Source organism: Nestor notabilis, unplaced genomic scaffold, assembly GCF_000696875.1.
Source record: "Nestor notabilis isolate BGI_N333 unplaced genomic scaffold, ASM69687v1 scaffold11245, whole genome shotgun sequence".
Classification (NCBI taxonomy): domain Eukaryota; kingdom Metazoa; phylum Chordata; class Aves; order Psittaciformes; family Psittacidae; genus Nestor; species Nestor notabilis.
Genome location: NW_009928873.1, coordinates 85,924 through 109,418, shown reverse-complemented (window position 1 = coordinate 109,418; position 23,495 = coordinate 85,924). Strand labels below are relative to the sequence as shown.

Genomic DNA, 23,495 nt, shown 5'->3' with positions numbered 1-23,495 from the left:
CTTTACAGTTACTCACTCACAAAACTATAGAGTTGGATTCTCCAGATGCCCAAGGCCACTTTGCATCCTAAAAAGCAGCATCTTAAAAACAGGAGAAATCAAAGAATTTTGTTTGCATACATGTATCATCCTGCCACCTCAAGCCAGACAGAAACTTAACTTCTGGAGTGAGAAAATTGTATTTAATAGGTTTTGCAGAAAAACATATGTGGATGTGGGAAAAATATGGCATTCTATTCCTGTGCAATTGTCTACACCATCTAATCAAGGCCATAACAAAAAAATCAAAGGACTATTTTCTTTCCATAGTGACTTCCTGAGAATAAACAACTCCAGTTCGAGCTTTCTGAGCATAGTAACAATTATCATTACAGAGCATAAAGCAGAACAACTGAATTGTCTGTGTTCTTCCTATGACTGAGTTTTCTGAAAGACGTCTGACAATGTATTCATGGTATTAGATTACACAGTCTAAAAAAAGTAACCAAAGGTAAATTATGCTTATTTTATAATAATAATTATATCTATTTCTCTCAGCTACCTGTCTGAAAGCTATTTTTCCTGTCATTCACCTAATACATGTGACCTTTTTAAAGGCCATCAACCCATTACGTGTTGGGATGACAGCAAGCACAGAACACCCAGAAAAGCACTATGTGACCCAACATCCTAATGGGTGCCTGTAAATAAGTGAACCTGCTCACTCTTCCCCATCTTTAGCAGTAACACTGGATAGCTCTCAAAATACTTATTTCAGAAATGCAGGGAGTAAGTAAATGGAAGATGCTACAGTAATTTTCATTCCAGTCAGGCAGAAGCAAATATACATATGCACATACTACCAGTCTAGGAAGAGATGTTTACATGGGAAGAAGTCTTATGAAGAAATGTGAGTTAGAAGATTAAATAATGCTTCCAACTTGTACAGTATCAGACAGGTATCTAAACATGCACATTAAACATTCACTGTGGTATGAATCCATGTGGATGCATATGATCAATACCATACTGAATACGTTCAATATAATCCAAAATCCATGCGGATGGATATGATCAATAACATACTGAATATATTCAGAATTATGCTATCAAATGCTGTTCCTCTTATGTAAACTGTCGAAGTAGCTCATCTAGACTCCCTTAATGAAAAATCACTTACAGATCATTTTTTTCTTGCACAAGACAGCCTAGAGCTTGGCATCTATATTTCTCCTTGGTCCCTAAGCCTCCAAATTCCCTATCTTTGTAAATTCAAGACAGAGCTAAAACTTCGTTTGATTAATATTTTTATTTGCTGGTAGGCTTTAGTAGCTAAAAATATAAAAAGGGTCAGAATGATTACATCATGAGATTTGTTCATACTGGCAGGATCTGTACATTAAAATAATAATATTAATAAAAAAAAGTACGTATAAAGTAAATAGCAAATGTCTCTACCAAAACTAAAACTGTTTCAGAATCACGTATCATATTCAATCATGTGTTCAAGCAATGCAAAAGGTAATGAAAAGACCATTGGTTCTACTTCAAGAAGCTACAAAGTAAGAGGCTGACTAAAAAATAAGTATGGCACAAGACAGAACAAGTGTTACACTTTGAAACTGCCTATTTGCTTACAGTTGCGATGTTATGCTTAATAGATTAAGAAGGAAGGTCATATAGTAGCAAATGGTTGGGAATATCAAAGTGTCCATCTATCCTACTGTTGAAGCAGCTTGTATTTTCATAATTTATTTTTGTGAGCTGTAATAATCAACAAGAATTATTATTTATTTATATTGATGAAAATTATAAACTGCAAAATGCATTTTTCATAAGTTTGGGGAAAACTGCCATCTGACCCTAACCACTTAGCAAAAGGACAACCACCGACCATGGAGACTGCTATCAGTAGGGGATCACACCACTGTTGAACATCCTCCCTTAGGATTCTGGAGGAAACTCCTCCTGTATTTGGGAAAATTTCCTCTTATACAGAAACCCAGCCAATTTCTTTTTGTTTTCATTTTTCTTGGGGCTCTGACAGGCAATGATAAACTGAACCCAGCTGAAAATTAGGATCAGATGGTGAACCGAGATCAGTTCTGTAAACTTCTCACAATTTGACAACACTAGCAGAAGAAAGTCTCCCTTTATTCTACATCTCTCTCCTATATGATTTAGGAAGCTAGACCAAGCCATTAGCTACCGTAATCAGGGTTTCTTTTTGTTGAATTTATTCAGTTTCTGATCCAAATGCTCAAAAGACATTGACACTGAGACTGGATTTTTGGTCAGGAGACGCATATCCCTTACACTGCTTCCCTCCCCTCACTGCCCTCAAGAAAGCCACAAAAGATGTACAATAACTGTAGTTGTCTGCAAAGTCTCTTCCCTAGAGATAGGAATAATGAGCTCTTGGAAATGTTTAAAGTCTACTAAATAAGAAAAGCATCTAGCAATGATCTGGTAAAACAGTTTTAATGCCATGAGATTCCACTCAATATCTCCAGCACTATTATTTTTAACTAGGACTACAGCCAACGTTATACTTCTGGAATTATTTTTGTTTTATAAATTTACACTTATATACACACATGTATCTTTTAAAATGTCCACATTTCCTCATAGTCAATGTAGACAGCTAGTGCTTCAAATTTTGACAAAACTCAGCTAAATAATCAAGTCCCCACCCACCTCTAAATATTTAAAGTATAGATGTGTCCAAAATATTTTCAGTTTCTTTCCATTTGATTGAGCTATTTAAAAAAAAAAAAAAAAAGGCAAAAAAAAAGCAGCACATTAACATCTTATAAATTCATAAATATTGTACCATTTCTGGGATAACAACTCATAATATATGAGTGAGATGAGACTGTCTCTAGGGATTCCTCCATTAAATTCCTGGTTGGGAGCATGGATAGTGCTGTGAAAATAGTTACAACATTTGAACACAGTGAAGAGAGCTTACACACTCAAAGTCAGCGTACAGTGGCTAGCAAGTACAAGCTACTACATAGTATAAAGACTAACAATCCCCACACAGAAAACCCCTACAAATAATAACAGCTCTGGATGCCCATTTGTCGACTTCCAGATAACATTTCTTATCCTTCAAGCATCAACAGAGGCTAGAAGCATCACAGAAGCTAGCAGGCACCAGGCAAACATGGCCAGAGATGGGCTCTTAAGTGCAGTACTTAGCAGCTAAACTTTTTCAAAGCTTGGCTCATGTTTCCAACAAAAATTCTAGCAGAATTCATAAGCTGTATTCATAAGCTGAAATCATAAGCAATAATGCCATGACCTGAGCTCCAAAGGAACCTCCCCTCTGTGATGAAGAGTGACATAGTACCTTTCACTCTGATCTGCAAAAATCCCCTCATTAGCTTTCATCTCTAGTCCAAAAAAATCTCTATTACCTTTTTTTGTAGTTTCAAAGTACTTTAAATAACTTCTTAATAGATCAAAGTGGTTTTAGATGCTGGAATCTCACATTTTTCCTGATAATCTTGCAGTGTTTGCTTGATACAAATTTAAACATCAATCCAACAGTGTTGCTGTAGGGGACAGCCTCATCTTCATGCCAAGAGACAGACAACTTGTTCTTCTAGAAGAACAGGACATACCCTAACCACGACTACCTGGACCATAGCTGATGTCTGAAAACTGCAACAGTATGAACTATAGAATCCATATTTAGACTGACATTGAGGGCAACTCCTCACCATATTACACCATGCAAAGTGAAAACCACATACTTCTCTCAACAAAGCCAAAGCTCACACAGGATAGAATAGTTCCAGTTGGAAGGGATCTAAAATGGTCATCTAGTCTAACTGACCACCTCAGTGCTCACCAAAAATCAAGGCATATTATTAAATGCATTGTTGAAAAGCTTCTTAAACACTGACATAATGTGTTTCTCTTTTGTCCAAGGGACAGCTAGGAAATAGAAGCTTGTTAGCGCAGAAGTAAAGCTGCACAAAATTTAATGTTTACGTGGATCCCTTTAAACACATCAGTTCTGTATGTCATTACTCGACCAGAGCAGACCTAACTGCAAGAGGCCCAGCAAACCATGAAAAAGGGGGCTGCATCCCAGTCATTGAGACAAGATGGTTGCTACATGGAAAACAGGTGAGATCTGTCACTGGAAAGGAGCAGCTACACATACAAAAAGAGGAAGAAAGGCATGTGGAGCAAACGTGACTTTCTCAAATACATTCACAGCACTGAATGTATTTGAGCTATTTACAGCACAACTCACTGATAATGACCAGATGTTTTCTACCATAATTTTATGTTGCAGCATCAATATTCAAGTAATATTATATATCGATATAATAAAGTTTTCACTTTTTTAGTTTTATTTAATAGCACAGTATTTGATTATAAATATTTTAAAACTACAAATGACAGTTTTGGAATGGTACCAGCAAAATTAATAGTAGTGTGGGAGCAGTCCTTGGGACAGTAGGATACGTGGCGAAAGTCCTAAGTCAGTATTCACTACACAATCTTTTTTTTGGATATTTTGCAGAGTTTAAATCATAAACAGATGTTTGTGGAAAGCAACTCTGTCTCCTTTCTTACAGACAATGTATTAATCACTCTAAAATAAGACTATAAAGTCTTGCTGAGGACTTGCTGAGTCCTCAGTACTGCTCAAGGTTACTAAATACTTCATTTACATCCCATGTGGGACAAAGCTTAAGAAGCAAAATTTGAGATGCTTCAGTGAACTATAAAAACAGTTATAAAAACTATTTAAATATTTACACTCTTGAGGCTGACAAAAGGAACCACGGCAGATGGTGACAGAACACAGAATCTCTGCCTTCAAGGGCTACTGGTCCAAAGAAAAGAAACGATCCTATGCCCTTCCTACTGAATATACAAACTAGTCTGAGAAAGAATGAACACAATTTAGTTACATTATGACAGTCTTTTCTTATTGTTAGTGGGGACAGTGTTAGCAAGGAATTAGTAAAAAAGCTGAAGAGTAGTATTTGTTGCTTATCAGCTGTTTGTCCCTTCTTAAGACACTAGAAAGGGTAGGACCTATGACAGAGGCAGCAATGGAACCAAGGTTGTGGGACATACCACAGCCAGCAAAAGCATCACAGAGATGACATAAGTTAGGAGATAATGAAATGAAGTAATTAAATAACAAAACCAATACTTTTAGAAAATCTAAGACTCAGAATCACAAATCAGCAATCTAGAAGGATATGAAGGAGGGAACGGCTGTGACATAGAAGCCTTAGAGATATTTATAAGTAAGAAAAAAAATGGGTAAGAACACAGGTAGGATTAGGATTGAACAAACCTCTCCAGGGAAAAGTGGGCAATGCAGAAGGAAGCAGAGTTGGAACTTACAAAAGTCAATCAGGAAGAAAAGGCAATAGGATGAGATACCACTGGTAGGAGGCAGCTATAGGAGGTAAGCAAAAACAGAAACAAAAACAGACAAAAAATGTGGAATGAGTGAGTCAATGGAAAGTTGCAGACTTATTATATGCAAGCAAGCCTTTCAGAACCCTTAGGTCTGATTTCCACACTGATCTAAAGCTCAGGCACTGCCCAGACTGCAAAGCTGGACAGTATTTTGTGCTAGCCAGCTGCAGTCGATAGTCTGCTGCAGGCAACATGAGGGTTCATTTTCTCATTTACCGGTGAGGTAGGGCACTGTGATGTTAAGCAAAGAACGTCCAAGCCACATCACACCAGACAAGGTTCTTGTCTTTAAGAGCTTCTAACCCCACAGGGAAGGAAAAATTCAAGCAGACCACAAATTATTGTGCCATGACATTCAAAACCTAGCTAAGGTCTATGCCATATTAGGGGAAAAACCAGGCAATTGGTCATTCCGCCACCAGCTGCTCCATCAGGAATGCTTGAATCCACAAAATCTGGCAATTTACTTTTTTTTTTGGATGACTTCCATATCCTTAATCCGTAGCATTGCTGTGATAGAAGTTGGAGACATTTAGTGGGGGTGTAGTTCACTCACTCATAGCGGCCCCTACAGTCAGGAATCTCAGCTATCATTGAAAAGTAGAAAAAGTGTAACACACCAGTGGTCCTCTCGCACAGCACACAGAAAAGCAAAGCATACACCCCCCCACACACCCCCCCCATCAAACCCCAAACCAACAGATTTTTCTCAGCAGAAGACCATCTCTTATTATATCCTCCTTCTGAGAACATGACAGTCATGCCTGCATTAAGGGTCTCAAAGAGACACTTCTGAGCAGCAGAACCCAGGACTTAACTACCTAATGACTAAATAAGAAAAATCAAACATTAAACTTATTTAAATGAAGGAACACAGGTTCCTGTAAATGTGATATTTAAACCTTCAATACTTCAAAGTCTTCAACCACACGCACGACCTGAATCCAAGTATTAGACACTATAGATGAAGAGTGTCCCTAGCATAGATGATAAAGTTTGTGACTACTATAAACTGTGTCATGTTTCACAATGATAAAAGCAATCTAAGCCAGGTCTGTTTTGGTATTAATAACGAATTAAATTAGTATCTCACTGAATATATGATTTTGGTGACAGTACAATCAGCACCATACAAAACCTAGAAATGAGTTCATAGCACCGTCTTGCCTTAATAACTGACAATTGAGTAGCATGCTAGCACTTGTTTTCTGGATCATATTGTCCCAGAAGTCAGTCCCTTTTATTTTTATAGAATTGCATTATCAAAAACCTGTCTAAAATTAAGCACATTTTCTTTTCTAATGAAAACAATTACAATAAAAAAATAATTATTTTCTATTCCAACCATTCTTATCCAAAGGAGATACTTGCTACTGACAACTCACCTTCTTTGAGCTATACATCCATATATGAATTCTAAAATTGGACACAGGATTGGAGCTTGATGCCATCTATAAAAAACTCTTTTTATTTTGTGAAGAAGCAAAAGTTAGCTTTGGCCATTTCTCTTAGAATGATTCAGCAGCTCCAAAATCACTTCTGTAACCCAGGACAAGAAATGCAATGGAAAACACCTAAAAAGCTTGGGCAGTTTAATTAACATTCATTTTTCATTTTTAGGTTTCATCTTCTAGAAACGAGCATTTGCTTGAAAGTTTCTTCAAGCTTTGATTACATATTTATCACCTTGCTTTGTTTATATCCATGCTGTTAAATTATATACCTGAAATCCCATTCAAACACCTATAATGCGAAACAGTCATTTCAGTTGCTCAAATACTGAGGCACAGAACATTACTTCAAACCTCCAGCTTCATAAGCAACATATCTATATTTATCAGCCAAAAAAAGTAATTTAGTTGATTTTTCCCTTTTTCCTAATCACAGTAGGATTTCCACAAAGAAAGAAGGCAAGGTGACAAAAATGAGATTCAAAACCTGTTACATAGTACAGTGTGGCAGTACTTACTGAAGCTGAAAGTAGTTTAGCGGTTTTCCTTGGAGCACAGACTGTGTTCTCTGTCAAGAATCTGTTTTGTCCCATGTTCTGTGAAATGGTTATTTGACATTGCCTCTGCTCCTTAAGCTAAACCTGCTGCCAACAAGCTTCAACTGAGAAAACACTATAGCTCCAGTAACCTTTTGAACTGCTTAAATGCATAAAATGCATATTAGCTCCTTGTTCTCAACCATCTGACCTCCTGTTCCCAAACACTGAGTAGAAAAACCTGGTCTAGCACCTAATTCTAAAACAAAAGTATGTTGTGCTGATACTTGAGTCCTAGGAAATGCAGCCATTTCCTTGTCTTCTACTCTCACGTTTTCTGAATAACATGCTTTTATACCAATACCTGCAATTATAATCTCCACTAATCTGGTATTTTGTAATATAACAAAAGCCCAGAGAAGCAGAAGGATGGCTACAACACATCCTGTGGAAGAAGAAGTTTTCCACCAATGCTGAATGTTTGCAGAAGGAATGAGTTTAATGACAGCATATAGGGATCAACTCCAACGAAAGCATGACAAGATTTTTTTTGTTACAGTCACTGTTATAGGAATATTGCTGAATATAATTTCAGGACCAAGCATGGCAATTTCTTCCTGCACTTCATGTACAAAATCTAGTGTCCCTACAGTATTTAATACGTTTTTAGAAAAAAAGTAAAAAATGCTACAGCATATTTTCATATTGACCAAATCTACCTTTTAAAATTTCCCAATATATTAAAGTTTGTGTTTAATATTCAGGAAAGAAATATGAAATAATATTTAGGTCTACAAAACCCTGTGATACTTATTGAAAACAAAAATTGCACTCAGGCCAAACAAACTTGGCCCCAAGTCTAAATCAAAGGCCTTAAGAATGAATGTGCTGTTTACTGCAGCCCTATGTTTGATTTCTATTAACAGTCCAATGCAGATTTCTTAATTTGTTTGTCAGCAGCCTTGCTGAAAAGGCAGGTCTTATTTAAAACACATGTATCTCACACTCCCAGCAAATTAACCACACAGCCATATAGTGCATCTCTATCTCAGTTCTCCCTCCTGTGCAAAAGACCAGCATCAAAGCATACCTGCCTACAGAGCTGAAAGGAGAAGGCATCTGGGACAAAAGCAAAGTGGACCCAGTTCTTACGTCCAGCGATCAATGCACGGGAGCCTCCTGCTCAGATGGTGGAGTCTGCTAATGCAATTGCACAGCTGCAAGTCACTGATTAATTCAGGTGGAAAATTAACAGTGGATGCTATACACCACAATTCCCTCATTAGTTTTATTTTGGACTTATTGCAAACAAGTCACTCAAATGTCTTTAGGATAGGGACCTGAAGCATTTGAAGATGGTGCTGCAACTAGGTGAGGATACTTTGCAGCTGAATCTGACATTGAGAACAAATCCATAATCATATTCCTCATGTATATTATTTCAAAAATAGCCATTGTGTAACAACCAGCATATGCTGGCATTTTGACTAAGAGCAACAGATGAGCAGCTGGTTCCCATTTTGAAATCTGATTTGGAAAATATACAAAACCAGCTACACTCTGTTCTCTTTTCCTGAAAATATAATTTACAGCTTCTATACTTTTCTGGCAACGAAAAGAAAACAAACCCTAAGACTGTGTAGTCTGGCTTACACTGAAAAGTCACCTTTTTAATACAGATTCAGAATCATTAACAAATTTAATAGACCACTTCTTTGTAGCTGTTAAAACATTCTTAAATCAGCTGGTATAAATGTGAAGGATCAATGATTTAGCTAGCTTCTTTTTCCAGCATAAATTCATTAGAATCACTGCAGTCCTACAACTGAAGAAATGTAATATTCCAGAAGTAAAACACATGCTTAGATCATAATCAAATTTTCAGAAGAAAAGATTAATCAAAGCCTTTTTAATAAAAATTCGATACTGTAAAAAGATCTCTAAATGCCTGGACCATTATACCCAGCCACAGAAATGGACTCCATAGGTTTCCAGATGACTTCAGGGCTGATAGTTGCAAAACCTCTAGCAAGGCAGGCCTTCTATTCTGCATCTACCGAAAGAAGCTAACAAAACTCTCCCAGAATCAACACACGCCCCCACCCCCCCAAAAAAAAACCCACAAAAGAAAACCCAAAACCACAAGCTAACAACACATTATTTTAACGGTGCAGGACCAAATATATGTAAGCATACGGACTTAAATATTATTGTTAAATTTGAAGATTCTCACAGATTGTTAAAGTATGAGAGATGAGATTACTGTGAGAACGGTAGTCAGAGACTTGCACTGCAAGTGTTTTCTATCCTTAAGTATGGAACCACAGACCCAAATGACATCAAGGCAAAAAATAAGCTGGTTAAACATTTTCAAAACTTGTACAGAACCTAAAAGTAATACTACATAAATTTAATTATACCTGGCAGTTAATGCCTATTAAAAGAGCATTCTTTTTTTTCCTGCATTTTTTCCCAAAATGCTTTCAAATTTGCAGGCTCTTCTGATGTTACTAACTTTCATTACCACATTCCAATTTATCTAACAGATACAAATAAGTTTGCTCCTATTCCTGTGTTTTGTAAAAGGAAAACTAACTCCCGTGCATGTTTTCTAGATCAGCACTCTATCCCAAACAAGAGCAATGACTCCAAATACATATTCCATTAATGTCTTTAAAAATAGGGAAACAAAAAAGAACGATTTTACTTTTAGAAGCTTAGGAATTAATCACGAAGCAATTGTAACAAAATGAATTTTATAGTATAATATAACTAAATATTTGCACAAACAGTATCTTCTATAACTATGATTCTAGAAAGAAGGTGTAACTTTTTCTAGCAGTATTTAACTCCATTTTTACTAAAATCTGCACAGTTCATTTTCAGCAAACCCTGCCAGCAGTCTCTTTCCAGTGGCCATTTAGGCTTGCTACAGACCAGCAAGTAGACGAATGATTAACTTTGATGGTAAAATCCACCAAATTCTGAAATAAAGCTAGCCAATTAAGTGATACTTCTCTTGCAGTTTCCAAAGTATAATGCCTGAAACAGATAACTTTCTGGTTTTGTACTAAGCTAAATCCCACTTTTAGAAGGAGAAATATCAAAGTAATGCTGTGCTGTAGATAAAACAGTAAAAAATTTCCTTCTGCAAGAGCCAATGCAGTAGAAATTCTTGCTTTTAATTATTAGCAAGATCTAAAAGAGTGAGGGGTTAGAAGAAAAAGATCTTTGTACCACTAAAACCCCAGCCTATTTTTCGAACTGTGTTCCTTTTTTCTCTCATACCCAGCCCCCATTATATAAAGATGACCTACCAGGAACACAGTGAGCATCCCTTGGAACTCCAGAAATCTAGTTATTCAAATAAACTCACTTATAAAACCACACAGAACTTTTGTAATTTTGTAAACAAACACATTAACTAAACTGATTACATGATTTATTCAGATACTGTTAGTACTGGCACCACTGTGGGTGTCAACGAAGTGTCAGTTGACTGCACTTACGTATGGACTGGGTCTGAAGTGTCGTATTGCATTTTTCAGCCATTTCCAGGCTGATATTTTTTACAGTGGTGTATAAACACTACTGATTGCTAATGCAGAAAAAAGATGTGCATCTGGAATTTCCAAAAAGCGTCAAAAATTCTGCAGATACCAAATACTCTTTCCTTACCTCTAGATTAAATAAAAAGAAAATGAGCCCGTAAAATAAATCAATTACATGATCTTGCAATTAAAAGCAGCAATCTCTAGTTCCTTTTAATTAAGTAAGCTCTCAGTATACCTTATTAGCATGAAACTGGTATAGAAACACTGCAGGATTAGGAGGAGAGAGGCAGTTCTAATAATTTAAAACAAGTCAAGTGCAAAACCTGCATGCAATCTCTCATTTTACCAGAACTATATCCATATAAGAGGTTCGTCCGGGATAGCTGTATAGGTGGAATTCTACTCCAAAGGAAATCTAAGGTTCTCCTCTATCTGCTATAGTCTTCCTGTGCAACACTAGGACAGTCACTCAGAGTCAGTGTCTGAAAGCCTTCAAGCACCTAGAGATACAGACAGACATTGGGACTTGACATAGATGCTCAAACACAGGAACCTAGTGCTACCTGAGACACACAAGGATATCCACAGCACCCACACGGAGCTGGAAGGTATGATTGAGGATGTGTAGGACAGCTAAGGTACCTGAACCAGCAGCTGACGAGACAGGTTATGACTCCAGACCCCTGTGTTTAGGCAACTGGACTGTGCCCAAGACATCTAAATCAGATTCTGATTTAATATAACATTCTAGTTCCCATGAATAGAAGGGGAAAAATTTTACTCTGCAACAGCTTTAAGGACTATAAATAGGCCAGACTGATGGAGAATGGAGTAACAGAATAGGATATGTGTATTATACTGAAAAGACACTGAAAAAGTCTGTAAGTAGGGTTTTCTTGACATAAAAGATACTTCATTTAAGGTACTCTATATTGTTTTTAAATGGACCATACTTACTGATACTGATGCAGGATTCAGACCTGACATGCTTTAGTTTTCTAGTCTCAAATCCCTGCCAGACAGTTCATATTCACAAGGTTTGCACAGCTGGAAGACTAGTATGGCCATAATCTCAGGATATGGTGAAATACTTGCATTTAACAGTCAACATTTAAATCCACAGTTAAACACCAAAAGCAAAGTATCCTGATTTTCAGAAGTGTCAATATGTCACCATTGTTCAGTAGGCTATATTGCTATGTAAGGACATATGGATTACTGCAGATTCTAGGATGGACAGGGAACCCATGGAAGTTTCAACTGCAATTTCCTGGGAAGATTGTACAAAAACTTGTTTGTGAGCCCTTGATTCTAGCAAGAGCTCTGACCTGCAACAATCTCAAGGAGCATGGATAATTAAATTCTGGGAATACTGTGGTTTGTCTATCTGGGAATACAGTTGTTTGTCTAATGTCACTATGGGTTTTTCATACAGTGATGAAAATGCTTACAAGAAAAAACTTTTGACACTGAGGTATAAAAAAAAATCTAGAATAATTTACTTCAGTTCTAGGATACCCATTGAGGATTGATGGTAATGTATCTATCCTCTCATGCTAACTTCTGTTTAAAAAGGGTACAACTATAGTGAAAAACACTATAAAAATACAGTTATACAGCAATTTGCAAGTTAAGTTTTGGTTTTACACACCAAACAGTGAGCCATGATAGGTAAGGTAAGAAGTGCAACTTAGACTGAAACAAATATTTGATATGAGCATATATGGACTATACATTAGATATGTAATCAGAGACAAGTGACATGCAAACACCATACTAGCATCTGAAATCTACAAGCATACCACATGAAAAACACGAGATGTTGATACTATCATCTGGTTTTGTGAACCTCAGGACAGAAACAACTAAGGGAAAGGCCTGTGCTGAGTTGGGACTGCCCATATTCTTGGGGATAGAATAAGTTCCACTCATTGTTGCCTCCTGCTGCAGACACTACTATGGGATGAAGTTCTTTGGGGACATGTCCTTGATGCCCAAGGTCACTGCCCCCTGCCCCAGCTCCGTATAGCTGGAATGCAAGATGTTAGTAAAAAAGATCCTTGTATGCAGTTACAGCACCCTAACCCACGTAAAAGTTTGTAAAATAGTGGATGACATTGACATCAAAACATCTACAGTGTTACAATATTTTTTTTTCCACCTTTTGTATCGTCTGAATCTTTTAGGGTCGTTGATGCTGTCCATCATTAATGTCAACAGGAGGTCATAATTATATTTATTTCATCAACACAGACACAGGTTTGCTCAGTAAATCAGCAAAGGAACAGAGAAGGCATCACAAACTCTCTATTGGGAACAACTAAGTGAGACAGTCTTTCTGGCAGAACCTATGTTGGCCTGTTACTTTCCCAGGTGCAAGTGACAAGGGATCATCTTAAAATAACTAAGAACAATATATATTCCCACTCACTGTAAATCCTTAAAAAAAAAAAATAAAAAAAAAAAAGAAAAAAGAGAAATAGATAATAGCCCAGATTATACAAAAATTGTATTTTCAAAATGATGCCTGCTGATTTACACTTTTCCAGCATTTCTCTTCAGAAGCAGGGGCCAAAAGAACAGACTCTGAAGATGCAATTCCTTAAAGCATTGAATCTGCCAGTCACCTCTAATAACTTATCTCTACCACACTCATACACTTGTTCCAAATTCTCTATCAGGTATGAATTTATTACATTTTTAGCTTAGTAGGAGTGATGTGTTAATAATGGAAAATAAAAGTTGTGGTTTATTACTAAAAGTAGCCAGTGGCAAAACAAGTTAATAATATCCAAATGATGAATAAGTTATGTTAGTGATATAAATGGCTTATTATTTGTATGCAACCAGGCACCAACAATAATCCATAGCAGGCATAAAACAAGGGAACTACACTCGACACATGCCACGACTGCATTGCTCCAGACAACAACTGACACTTGGGTGGTGGTGGCTTTTAGTTCCTATCAAACTCACAGGGAAACTCTTAAATTCTGGATCTGGTAAAGTCATGCACCCTCCTAAGAACTGGATCAGTTGTGCTTAACTAAAACACAGTAGACCCACCAGCCCCCTCTTAAATATTTTGTGTTCTATTGTTTGTAGTGTACCTGGTAATTGCTGTTTCCTTTAAAAGAATTGTCCTAGACCCCAATGCTGATGTTTTGTGTTACAGAAACTGCACTGCCTGAAACATTTTGCTATTATGAAGCACAACAGAGAAAAATATCTGCAGTGTCAGGAGTCTGGGCAGGATTGCAATATCCAGGTTTCCTTCTCCCTCCTGTGATACTTACTCTGTGACAGTAAGAAGCAGATTTAACTCTAAAAGTTGTACTCAAGCAGATCAGGAAATTCAGACTACCAACTGTTTGATCTATGTCATTTACCCAGGGTGGTCAACAAGCCAAGTTAAAAACTTCTTCTAACTGGCACATATGCCTCAGAGGGAGCACAGAAATGAGAGATATAAGTCTTTCCTAGGTGGAAGATGACCATAGCCCTCAGTTGGTCCAGACCCTCTCAGGCAAGGTGTCCTGGGTTCAGCTACAGCAGTCATTTTTTCTCCTTCTTAGTAGCTGGTGCAGTGCTGTGTTTTTGACTTTCAGTCTGGGAACAATGCTGATAACACCGATGTTTTTAGTTGTTGCTCAGTAATGTTTACTCTGACCAAGGACTTTCTCAGTCTCATGCTTTGCCAGAGAGGAGGGGAAGCCAGGAGGAAGCAGAGGCAGGACACCTGACCCAAACTGGCCAAAGGGCTATTCCATACCACAGCACGTCATGCCCAGTATAGAAACTGGGGGGAGTTACCCGGAAGGCCCAGATCGCTGCTCGGGTCGGGCTGGGTATCGGTCGGCGGGTGGTGAGCGGTTGTGTCCTTTTCCCTTGTTATTCCTCTTATCATTATTATTAGTAGCAGTAGTGGTTTGTATTATACCTTAGTTACTGGAGAGCTGTTATCTCAACTCGTGGGAGTTACATTCCTTCGATTCTCCTCCCCATCCCTCCGGGAGCGGGGGGAGGAAGGAAAAGGGGGGGAGTGAGCGAGCGGCTGCGTGGTGCCAAGTTGCCGGCTGGGTTTGAACCACGACACAAGGCAAGGATTGGTTTGGGCAGGGTAGGACATCTAGGTCAGTCCAGGAGGATACCATTGACTCTGGCGTCAGCAGATATCTGCTGCCTTCTTTTCCCCCTCAGCAGGCCTTTATTTTACCAGCTAATCTCAGGCTACTGAAGTCCCACTGCTGTTGACATCCTACAGCCCCAGACTGAACCATAGCAGGAATACCCATAGGCACAGGCCGATCCACTACCATGAATCAGGAATCTCAGGTGGGAGCAAGTGCAGTTTGGGTGGGATACTCCAAGTAAAGCATTCAGTGTCACTTTCTGGTGGGGGTAAAGGACCAGGGAGGGATGAAGCACAGAGATACTAAATCCCATTAGCCAGACTCACAGTGAATGGAAGTTTTCCTGGGAGTTGAAATCTAGGTAGAAATCATTCTTGACTTAAAATGGGAGAGAGGCAGAGGTAGGATAAGAGGGACAGAGATCTTAGCACATTCTGATATGAACTTCAGCCAAAAATTTGATATTTTACTTTACTAGAGTTTTCAAAGGAGAAAAGTAAATTCAGAAACTGCTTCTGACAGCCTGGAAAACTACTATACTTCTGTAACAACAATATAAACCTTGTTAAAATATTACACTTGCACAAATTTTTCAAATAAATCAACATTCACTCCATTTGCAATACAGTTGCACCAGATAACTTTTGTTGAGAATCCTGACTATCATTTGCTGGAGCTATAAAAGAGGAAGGAAAGCAACTGAAATTACCCAGGCCTTTTCCATCTGAAAAATACGTTCTTTAAATAGTTCAGAGAAGAAAAGCCTAAGAACAGTATGTTCTTCACTTGTTGAGTTTTGAATGAGAGCAGCAAGTCTGGGACATAGCTGAGCATTATTAAAACATGGCTACATCCAATTCTGGACTTCAGAATCAGTTTTGGTACAAGAGGCATATTAAAAATACTAAAAATATTCCACTCTCTCTATCTTCTCTCAAAAACAAAACAAAACCTTCCCCCTCAGTCCTGTGTTTGAGGATTTCATTACTTTTTGTTTTCTTTGAGGGATGAATGAGGTTTTATTATGAGGCTCCTCTGCTGATCTTTGCTAAGAATTTCTCTGAAGTCTCACATTACAAACAATAATAGGACTCTTTCTACAAATAAACTTGATGTGATTAGAGTCTGTCTATCCTGCTATGATTTTGCTTTACTGATGGATTCACTTTTCCTTATGCCACTTACTGTGTCTGAAAAGTTTGTAGAGCATATATTTGTAACATATCCAGCAATCAGATATAATTTAACCACCAAATGAGCCAGCAGGGAAGAGAAGAGGGGTACTAGGCACCAAATAACAAAAAGAAAGATTACTTACATTGGGTTTTTCTTTTTTTCTGTGATGCTTTGAATCATTGAATAGTTAGAATCATAGAACAGTTAGGGTTGGAAAGGACCCTAAGATCATCTAGTTCCAACCCCCTTGCCATGGGCAGGGACAACTTGCACTAAACCATGTCACCGAAAATTGTTTATAATGATATTTGTACTGGGGGTGAATTAACTAACCTGCTCTACCTTACCTAATGGAATATACAGAAGATGCCTTCTACCCACTCTATCTCAAGAGTCCCCTGGATTTGGCAACTGAAGGAGCAGCAAACACACACACAAGCATCCCATCTCAAAAAACACACTACAGCTAAGTTACTTCCCTTTTTCCCCTACATAGGCAGGCAATGGTGATTCCAAGCAGGGCACCTCACTAAGTACCACAGTCTTGGGAAGGGTTCAGGGTTTCTTAACAAACTTTCTGGATGTGGCATCATTTGTTGAGCACTGAATTGTTACAAGCAATAATAGTTAATCACAAAATTTGAAGATTTTCCTCAGGCAAACCATCACAGCTGCTTGAACTAGAATAAAAAATAAACGCCGCTTATCAAACTCTTTGAGGTTTCCTCTTCCATAACACTCTCCAATATCCAAAGCTATAGTCCCTGTTTTAAAATCACAATGGTTTTGAGTTTGAGGGCCTTTTTTCATAGGCAAACAAGCTAAGGATCTTCCTGAATGGTTTTATCCTGTCAGTCACTATAAAGGTAAAGTCCACTTGGGAGTCTAGGTGGGCAAGGAAGCCTGAGCCCTTGCACCAAGCAGTTTCAGGAAGAACACAAACTCATCCATGACTGGAAATGAACCTCAGATGTAAGCACAGGACGGAACTGAAGGTAGGTTCAAAAAGCAACTGTACCTGTTGTCAAGGCGGTGTATGGCCTGCTGCCTAAGAACCCACCTTTCCCCTATCCTGCTGTCCACAGTGATCTTCACTAGGAAGGTAATGTTCACTGAACAGTGGATGGAGCAGATAGTCACAGACTTGAAAAACTACCTCAAATGGCCTACGCCCCACTGAGGTACAAGCTCTCTAAACAAAAAGATCTTCACCAACTCTGCCATAGGAGGGAGTTGTTGCAGCAGTATTTCTTCCTGCACGCTTTCTGACAGCTGCTTGAACAATATGGGAATGTATAGGCATGACAGTAGTCTTGGTCTTGCATCACTATGGTGCAAAAGAGGACAGAGGCACCAGTGTTCTTATACTCACAGTCGGTGCTTGAATGCATTGTCAGAACCATTGTGCAGTCCAACCATTTCCTTAAAGATGCATAGCATAAGCACCTTTTATGTTGACTTCTTGCCAGAAGTAAGGGCCATCTGAATTAAGTTATTCACAAATTGAATTGTATTCTAATGTAATCTGCTAAATGAAAGCATCTATTAAAATATTTATGTATTTTTATTTTGTGGACATGTTACTTTTATCGTTGTTTTCAAAGTCAGATAAACTGTATTTACCATAAACCACTGTTTAAAACTAACACATGATGTGAAATAAAACCCTGCTGCCATCTGTGAATAATGTAATCAGGCAAATGAGGAATAATGACTACATCATGGTAATTTAGGACAGAACATACTGAATTACAATTGTCAGCAGCTTGGTTTATAGTTCACAAACATGAGAAAAGTATAGCATATAAAAAGAGTGGGGAAGGATTTAATTAAAATATGATTACAGAAGAGTACATAAATTACATGATATTACTTTTTGGGGGTCCACCACTGTCATTTGCATCTTGAAGTGTAATTGAAAACTCAGCATCACACACACACAGAAAGATAATTTCAGTGATATAGGATTGCTTCTATGCATCACAAATCCATGGGGTTTAGCATAATAATCAAGTCAAACTTTTTGGGCTTGTAGTACATAGGCAAGGAAATAACCCACGGGAATTATACCATATTCTTTTCATTTTCTAAAAGTGTTCTGTATAACTTTTCAAAAACCAGAGGTGCAGGTGTGCCTTCCATTGGGGTGGTCTGCAGCAGAAAGCAAACTGGTAGGATGCGATGCTGTTCTTCTCTACTCTGACATTTTTTAGAGGAGTTTAAGGTGGAGTTATCTTTACTAGATTTGTGAAAATGAAGTGCCCTTCAAAGTAAAGGAAAAATTTCCAGACCCTTTAAATCTGCTTTTTGCTTGAGACAAGGAAGTTCAAATCCCTGTTATTAAAAAGGCGCATTTTTCCTCTCTCTCCCATCATTTCTTTTTCCATCTCCATTCTACATATTTTTCCCTCTCAAGCGTTTCCATAATCCCTTCAGTGTTGTACTTGAATACCTCTTTGCCACTGATATATTTCTCTTTGCATCATCGCAAGCAAATAGGGAAGAGATAGGAACTGGAACAAAAAGAGTAATTCCCAAAGAAGCCTTGGTGGATCAGTCATATCTACCAGTCTTGTTTAGCAATCCCTCCTCTCAGAGTTTCCTCTGTAAACATAGATATTTAAGAATAACTTGTCATTTGGAAAAATTTACTTCTCTGTATAAAATGTTTTATGACCCATTTCTCCATAGGGCAGAAACTTAACAAACGTTTCTGAATTCCAGTTGATTTACGTTCTTCAGCGATGAAGACAACCGCCCATTTTTTTCTCATGTTATAAAACATTCCTGCCATTTAGAATATTCCTGTTCCCATAAATGACTGCACTGACACAAAAGCAAGAAACACCTGGTAATGCCCGGAGAAATTAAAACACCTGCCCTCAGAGAGAGCAGCTGCTGGCACTGGTAATAAACAAACAGATAAATGTATGCATAAGTAAATAAATAAAAGCTGTTCACTGGATTTATGTCAGCATAAATCCAGATACTTTCCATATGCTTCTGCCTTCCCACATCTGGGAAAAATCACATTGTACTAGTTCCATTCTGCCATGATAGCACACCGGATACTGTACCAAAATCTTTCAGTAATGGATGGCTTGTGCTGTTTTGGGTTTTTTTCAAATCCAGACTCTTTCATAAATAATTTAATTTCAGAAGAACTTTTTTTGGGTGAATAGCAGTGGAGGCTGAGAAGAGGAAAGTACTGTAGTTGACGAAACTATACCTTCATATGACATGCTTTTTTATAAAGCATTTTCTTTATCAAGCATCATGACATTTACTGTGTAAAAGTGACGTTTCAACAAGAAACACCATAAATGATGCTGGATCAGCTTATAAAAATGTAGATTTTCAAAATTTATCAATCAATTAAGATGATGTGCATGTCTAGAAAGATTCCCTGGAAGCCAATGAAAAGCCCATACAACGTGCACTGCTCTGCACAGCTGCCTGCTTTTGCTTGTTCCCAGGCAGTGCCTCTGAAACCCGGCTCTCACTTCTATTAGCATTTGGCTTCTCTGGAAAATTATGAGGGTGAAAAAGATCTAAAACAGGTATTTCACATAGTTTTCCAACTGGAAAATATTTGTCGTCACCTTAAAAGCCTGTCTTTAAATTTGCCTTATTACAAATACACGACAGCCTTGTGTTTTATGGTGTTCATGGTTATGTATCTGTTACAGATGAATACTCCATGTTACTGAAAACCTGACAACAGATTTCCCCAGAACTTACGCCATTGTCAGAATTGATTAGACCCCTAATTGGTAAGAAATCCTTTTCTGGACCACTACGGCAATAACTAACGATAAACAGGACTAACCTAAAATGCACCTGATGAAACATGCATCTAAAATTAGTGAAGCAAATGCTCCCTCTGTGCAACAGCCAGCAAAAGGCTAGGAAAAGTGAAAAGAGGAAAAATAGAAGAAAAACTTTCACAAATAAAAGATAACTAGCATTTAACAAGAGTAAAATAATACCTAGAACACCAAGAATGGCTGGAAAGGGAAAGTAATACGGAATAAAACAAATCATGACCTGCATCTTTAACAGTCAGCCCCACCACATCAGAATCAGCTGCAAGTGCTGAGTCTGCCAGCAGCATGCCAAACACAAATTTGAATTTAGAAACATAGGAAATTATTGAGCAAATGGACTTCAGTTTGATTTATCATCACTTTTCGCTTCCCCTTAGCAAATGAGTATCATAACCAACATACATGTCACACTACAGCCAAAACAATTCAAAAGCAAACCACGCAAAGTTTGAATTATAATTTGTAAGTGTTTCACTTTAAACATGCAATAAATGACACCATTATAGACCATGACAGATTTAGCTGAGAACCAAGTGATCTTTCAGAAGGCCAAGCAAACATGAATTGCTCAAAATTATAGTTTTAAAGATGTTTAAGTAAAAAAACCATGTCAACCAGACCTTCAGACATTCTTGAGATGATCTTCTATTTGACTCTGATTATTTTCTTCCGTATGAATAACTGTGGTCCATTTTAAAGAAATGGCGAGTTAGGGAGTGCATTAAGTTAGAGATCCTCAAGACACAGTCCACCGAGCAATTTCTAATGCTCTAAACCTTCTATTGGGAAGGTGAAATGCATCAATTTTAGCAGAAAGGGAATACTCAGAAGATGAGCAAACACATTATAGGGGAGCCAAACCAGCAACTTCCATAGCAGGATTATGAACAAAGGAGTGTCAGCCAACTGGGGCTGATAAGGAGGAATACAATGGAACTCCTGGTATGGAAATTAATACTACAGCTTGCCCAAGTTTCTTTTGCACAGGAACTAGGACAGGAAGAACAGAGATTGTGCACGTCCAGGTAGGGTCCCAACATGGAGTCAAAATGTAGATGGGGTACAAGCCAAGACTGAGGAGTTGGGAAGTATTTTCAGGTCCCACAGCTCAGCCCCAGTTTTGGGATGCATATGCAGAAAATACATTCTGCTAAGGATGCTGGCACTTGGGCTATTTTAGGTATATACATTGAATGCAGGGCTAGACTCCAAATATTTTAACAAACAAGGAAAATATGAGTAAATGTGTCACTTGACATGTGAGAAGACTATTTTATGCATCATGGTCCAATAATAAATTTAACTATTTTCTGTATAGGAAATAAAAAAGCAAGAGAAAGATCCGACTTGGTATAGGTCCATACCATGACATTTAAAAACAAAATATGAAAGCTTAGTTCTGTTGTGGTTTCTGTGGGGACAGAGACAGGGGTTGCCAGGTCTGATAGCTTCTTGCAGGCTACTGACATCTCACACATGAAATCACAGAGACAGAGAAAATCACACAGGCACAGTGCTAGGCATAGAAAATTACTAGGCAAACACAATCCAGATCTTGAAAAAGAAGTTTGAAAATAATAGTTTATCTCAAGATGAGTTTTACCAGTCATGCAGTGAATTCATAAAACTGCAATATTAAAGGCAAGTAGTTTAAAGAGTTACAAACTTACAAAATGCTATGCTCAAAATAAAAATGATCAGCAACTTAACAGCTCTGTCGTCCTTTCATAAGCTACTGACCTTTATTTCTCAGAAGATGAAGTTCACAGTGGAATTCACCAATGAATAGCACGGATATATCACATACCTTGAAGTTACAGCTTCCATGAATTCATCAAGAAGATCATCATAGGCTTGACCTCTGACTCTCTTGTGTCTCAGCCCAATATACAAAGGATCTTTCAGCAACATCTGTTAAAAACCAAAAAGTTTGAACTATTACATAAGCAAGTTACATGAGTATACTCGAAGTTAATAAAAAGGGGACAACAACACAGTGTTTGAGGATTAATCCAAGCATATGAAGTACATGCCCATTTATCCACCTCTATATAAAAGACCTAAGAAACACAACAGAGATTAAAGAAACACCCTTTTGTATCAAGGAAAAGGGATACCCTAGCTCTTAAAGGAGGTGTATTGTTTCTGAGTGAAAAAGTAAAAGTTTATTCTGGGAAGTCAGGTTTCAAAAGTATCTTTTAAAGCTTCAGTTGGTACTTTTGTCTTTTTCCTTTACATCCTGGCAGTGCTCTGACATTTTTAAAAAGCCATTTTCTTTGCTTTTATCATCATGTTTCACAACTTTCTCCCAGAGTCCCATCATTTCAATTGTGTTGATGAGCTGACATTCAGAAAATATGCTGCTTTCTAAAATTCAATATGCCAAAAATGTCAAGCCTTTAACCTTTTCTTTCCAAGCTTCTTAAATTATCAGTTTGTAGCCCAGCATTCTCCATTTCAGATACCCAGGTCCATTGGTTGGGTATGATTTCTGAATTTGTCCACGCTTAAATCTTGTACTTTTTCTTCTCTTAGATTTATGATCCAGACTTTTCCCTAGGTCCACAAAAATACCAAGCCTGTATTATTCCATGTCTTCACTCCTAGAAGGTCTTGGTTTTGCCTGATGTATTTCTAAATTATAACATACAAATTACTAAACGTGCTCAAAGTATTTTACAATCACTTTTGACAATTCATTCCAGCTACAGCAAGTCTCAAGACTTTCACTGGCTCTTCCAGGAACTCTCGCATAAAGACACTCTTTGACATTTTTTCCCACAGGCCTCTGAAAATGAATAAGCTAATTTCTCCATTGTACCAAGTGTGCAATCCTCCCACACATGCCCAAACAGCTTGCAGGAGCAGTCGGGAGCTTGACCAAACATTTTTCATCCAAAACCAATTTGCTAAAACCAACATGGCTGCAGAAATGTGTACACAAACTTTAACTAGAAAACCATCATAAAGAAAAATACAGACCATGTTTCTAATTTTATTTCTTTAGGAGTTGAATTCACACGAATTGCAAATGAACTAGCAACGTGAAAACTTAAGACAAGTTTGGAAACCCTGTGGGAGATGCTTGTGCTTTCCAATAGACTGAGCACGCAAGATTGGAAAGCAGAACTGCCAAGTGGCAGGAGCCTCTCTCAGGAGCATCAAGGTAGGACTCAGAAAGAGAAATCCCATTTCTGAAATCCCATTTCTAAAGTCCCATTGCCACAGCTTTCCACACCAGTAGGCTTCTGCTGCTCCATATCCTGTGCAAGCATACCACATGCTCCACAGTCTAATTCAGTGTGACTTATGCCCTTTCCAACACTCATAACTCTTCTTCCTAAATTGATTTGCTCTTTTAACATAATTCCACAGCTTT

The 23,495-nt window shown here is 37.9% G+C and overlaps 1 protein-coding gene across 1 annotated transcript in view; it reads right to left on the bottom strand.

The window, feature by feature from the left end:
* Positions 1-23,495, bottom strand: part of LOC104405888 (NADP-dependent malic enzyme) — a gene marked incomplete at its 3' end in the record, with an annotated part of 91,353 nt that overhangs the window by 17,095 nt on the left and 50,763 nt on the right. Inside the window, exon 5 of the mRNA XM_010014728.1 lies at positions 21,924-22,027. Coding sequence (XP_010013030.1) covers positions 21,924-22,027 — 104 coding nt within the window. The remainder of the gene's footprint in view (positions 1-21,923; positions 22,028-23,495) is intronic.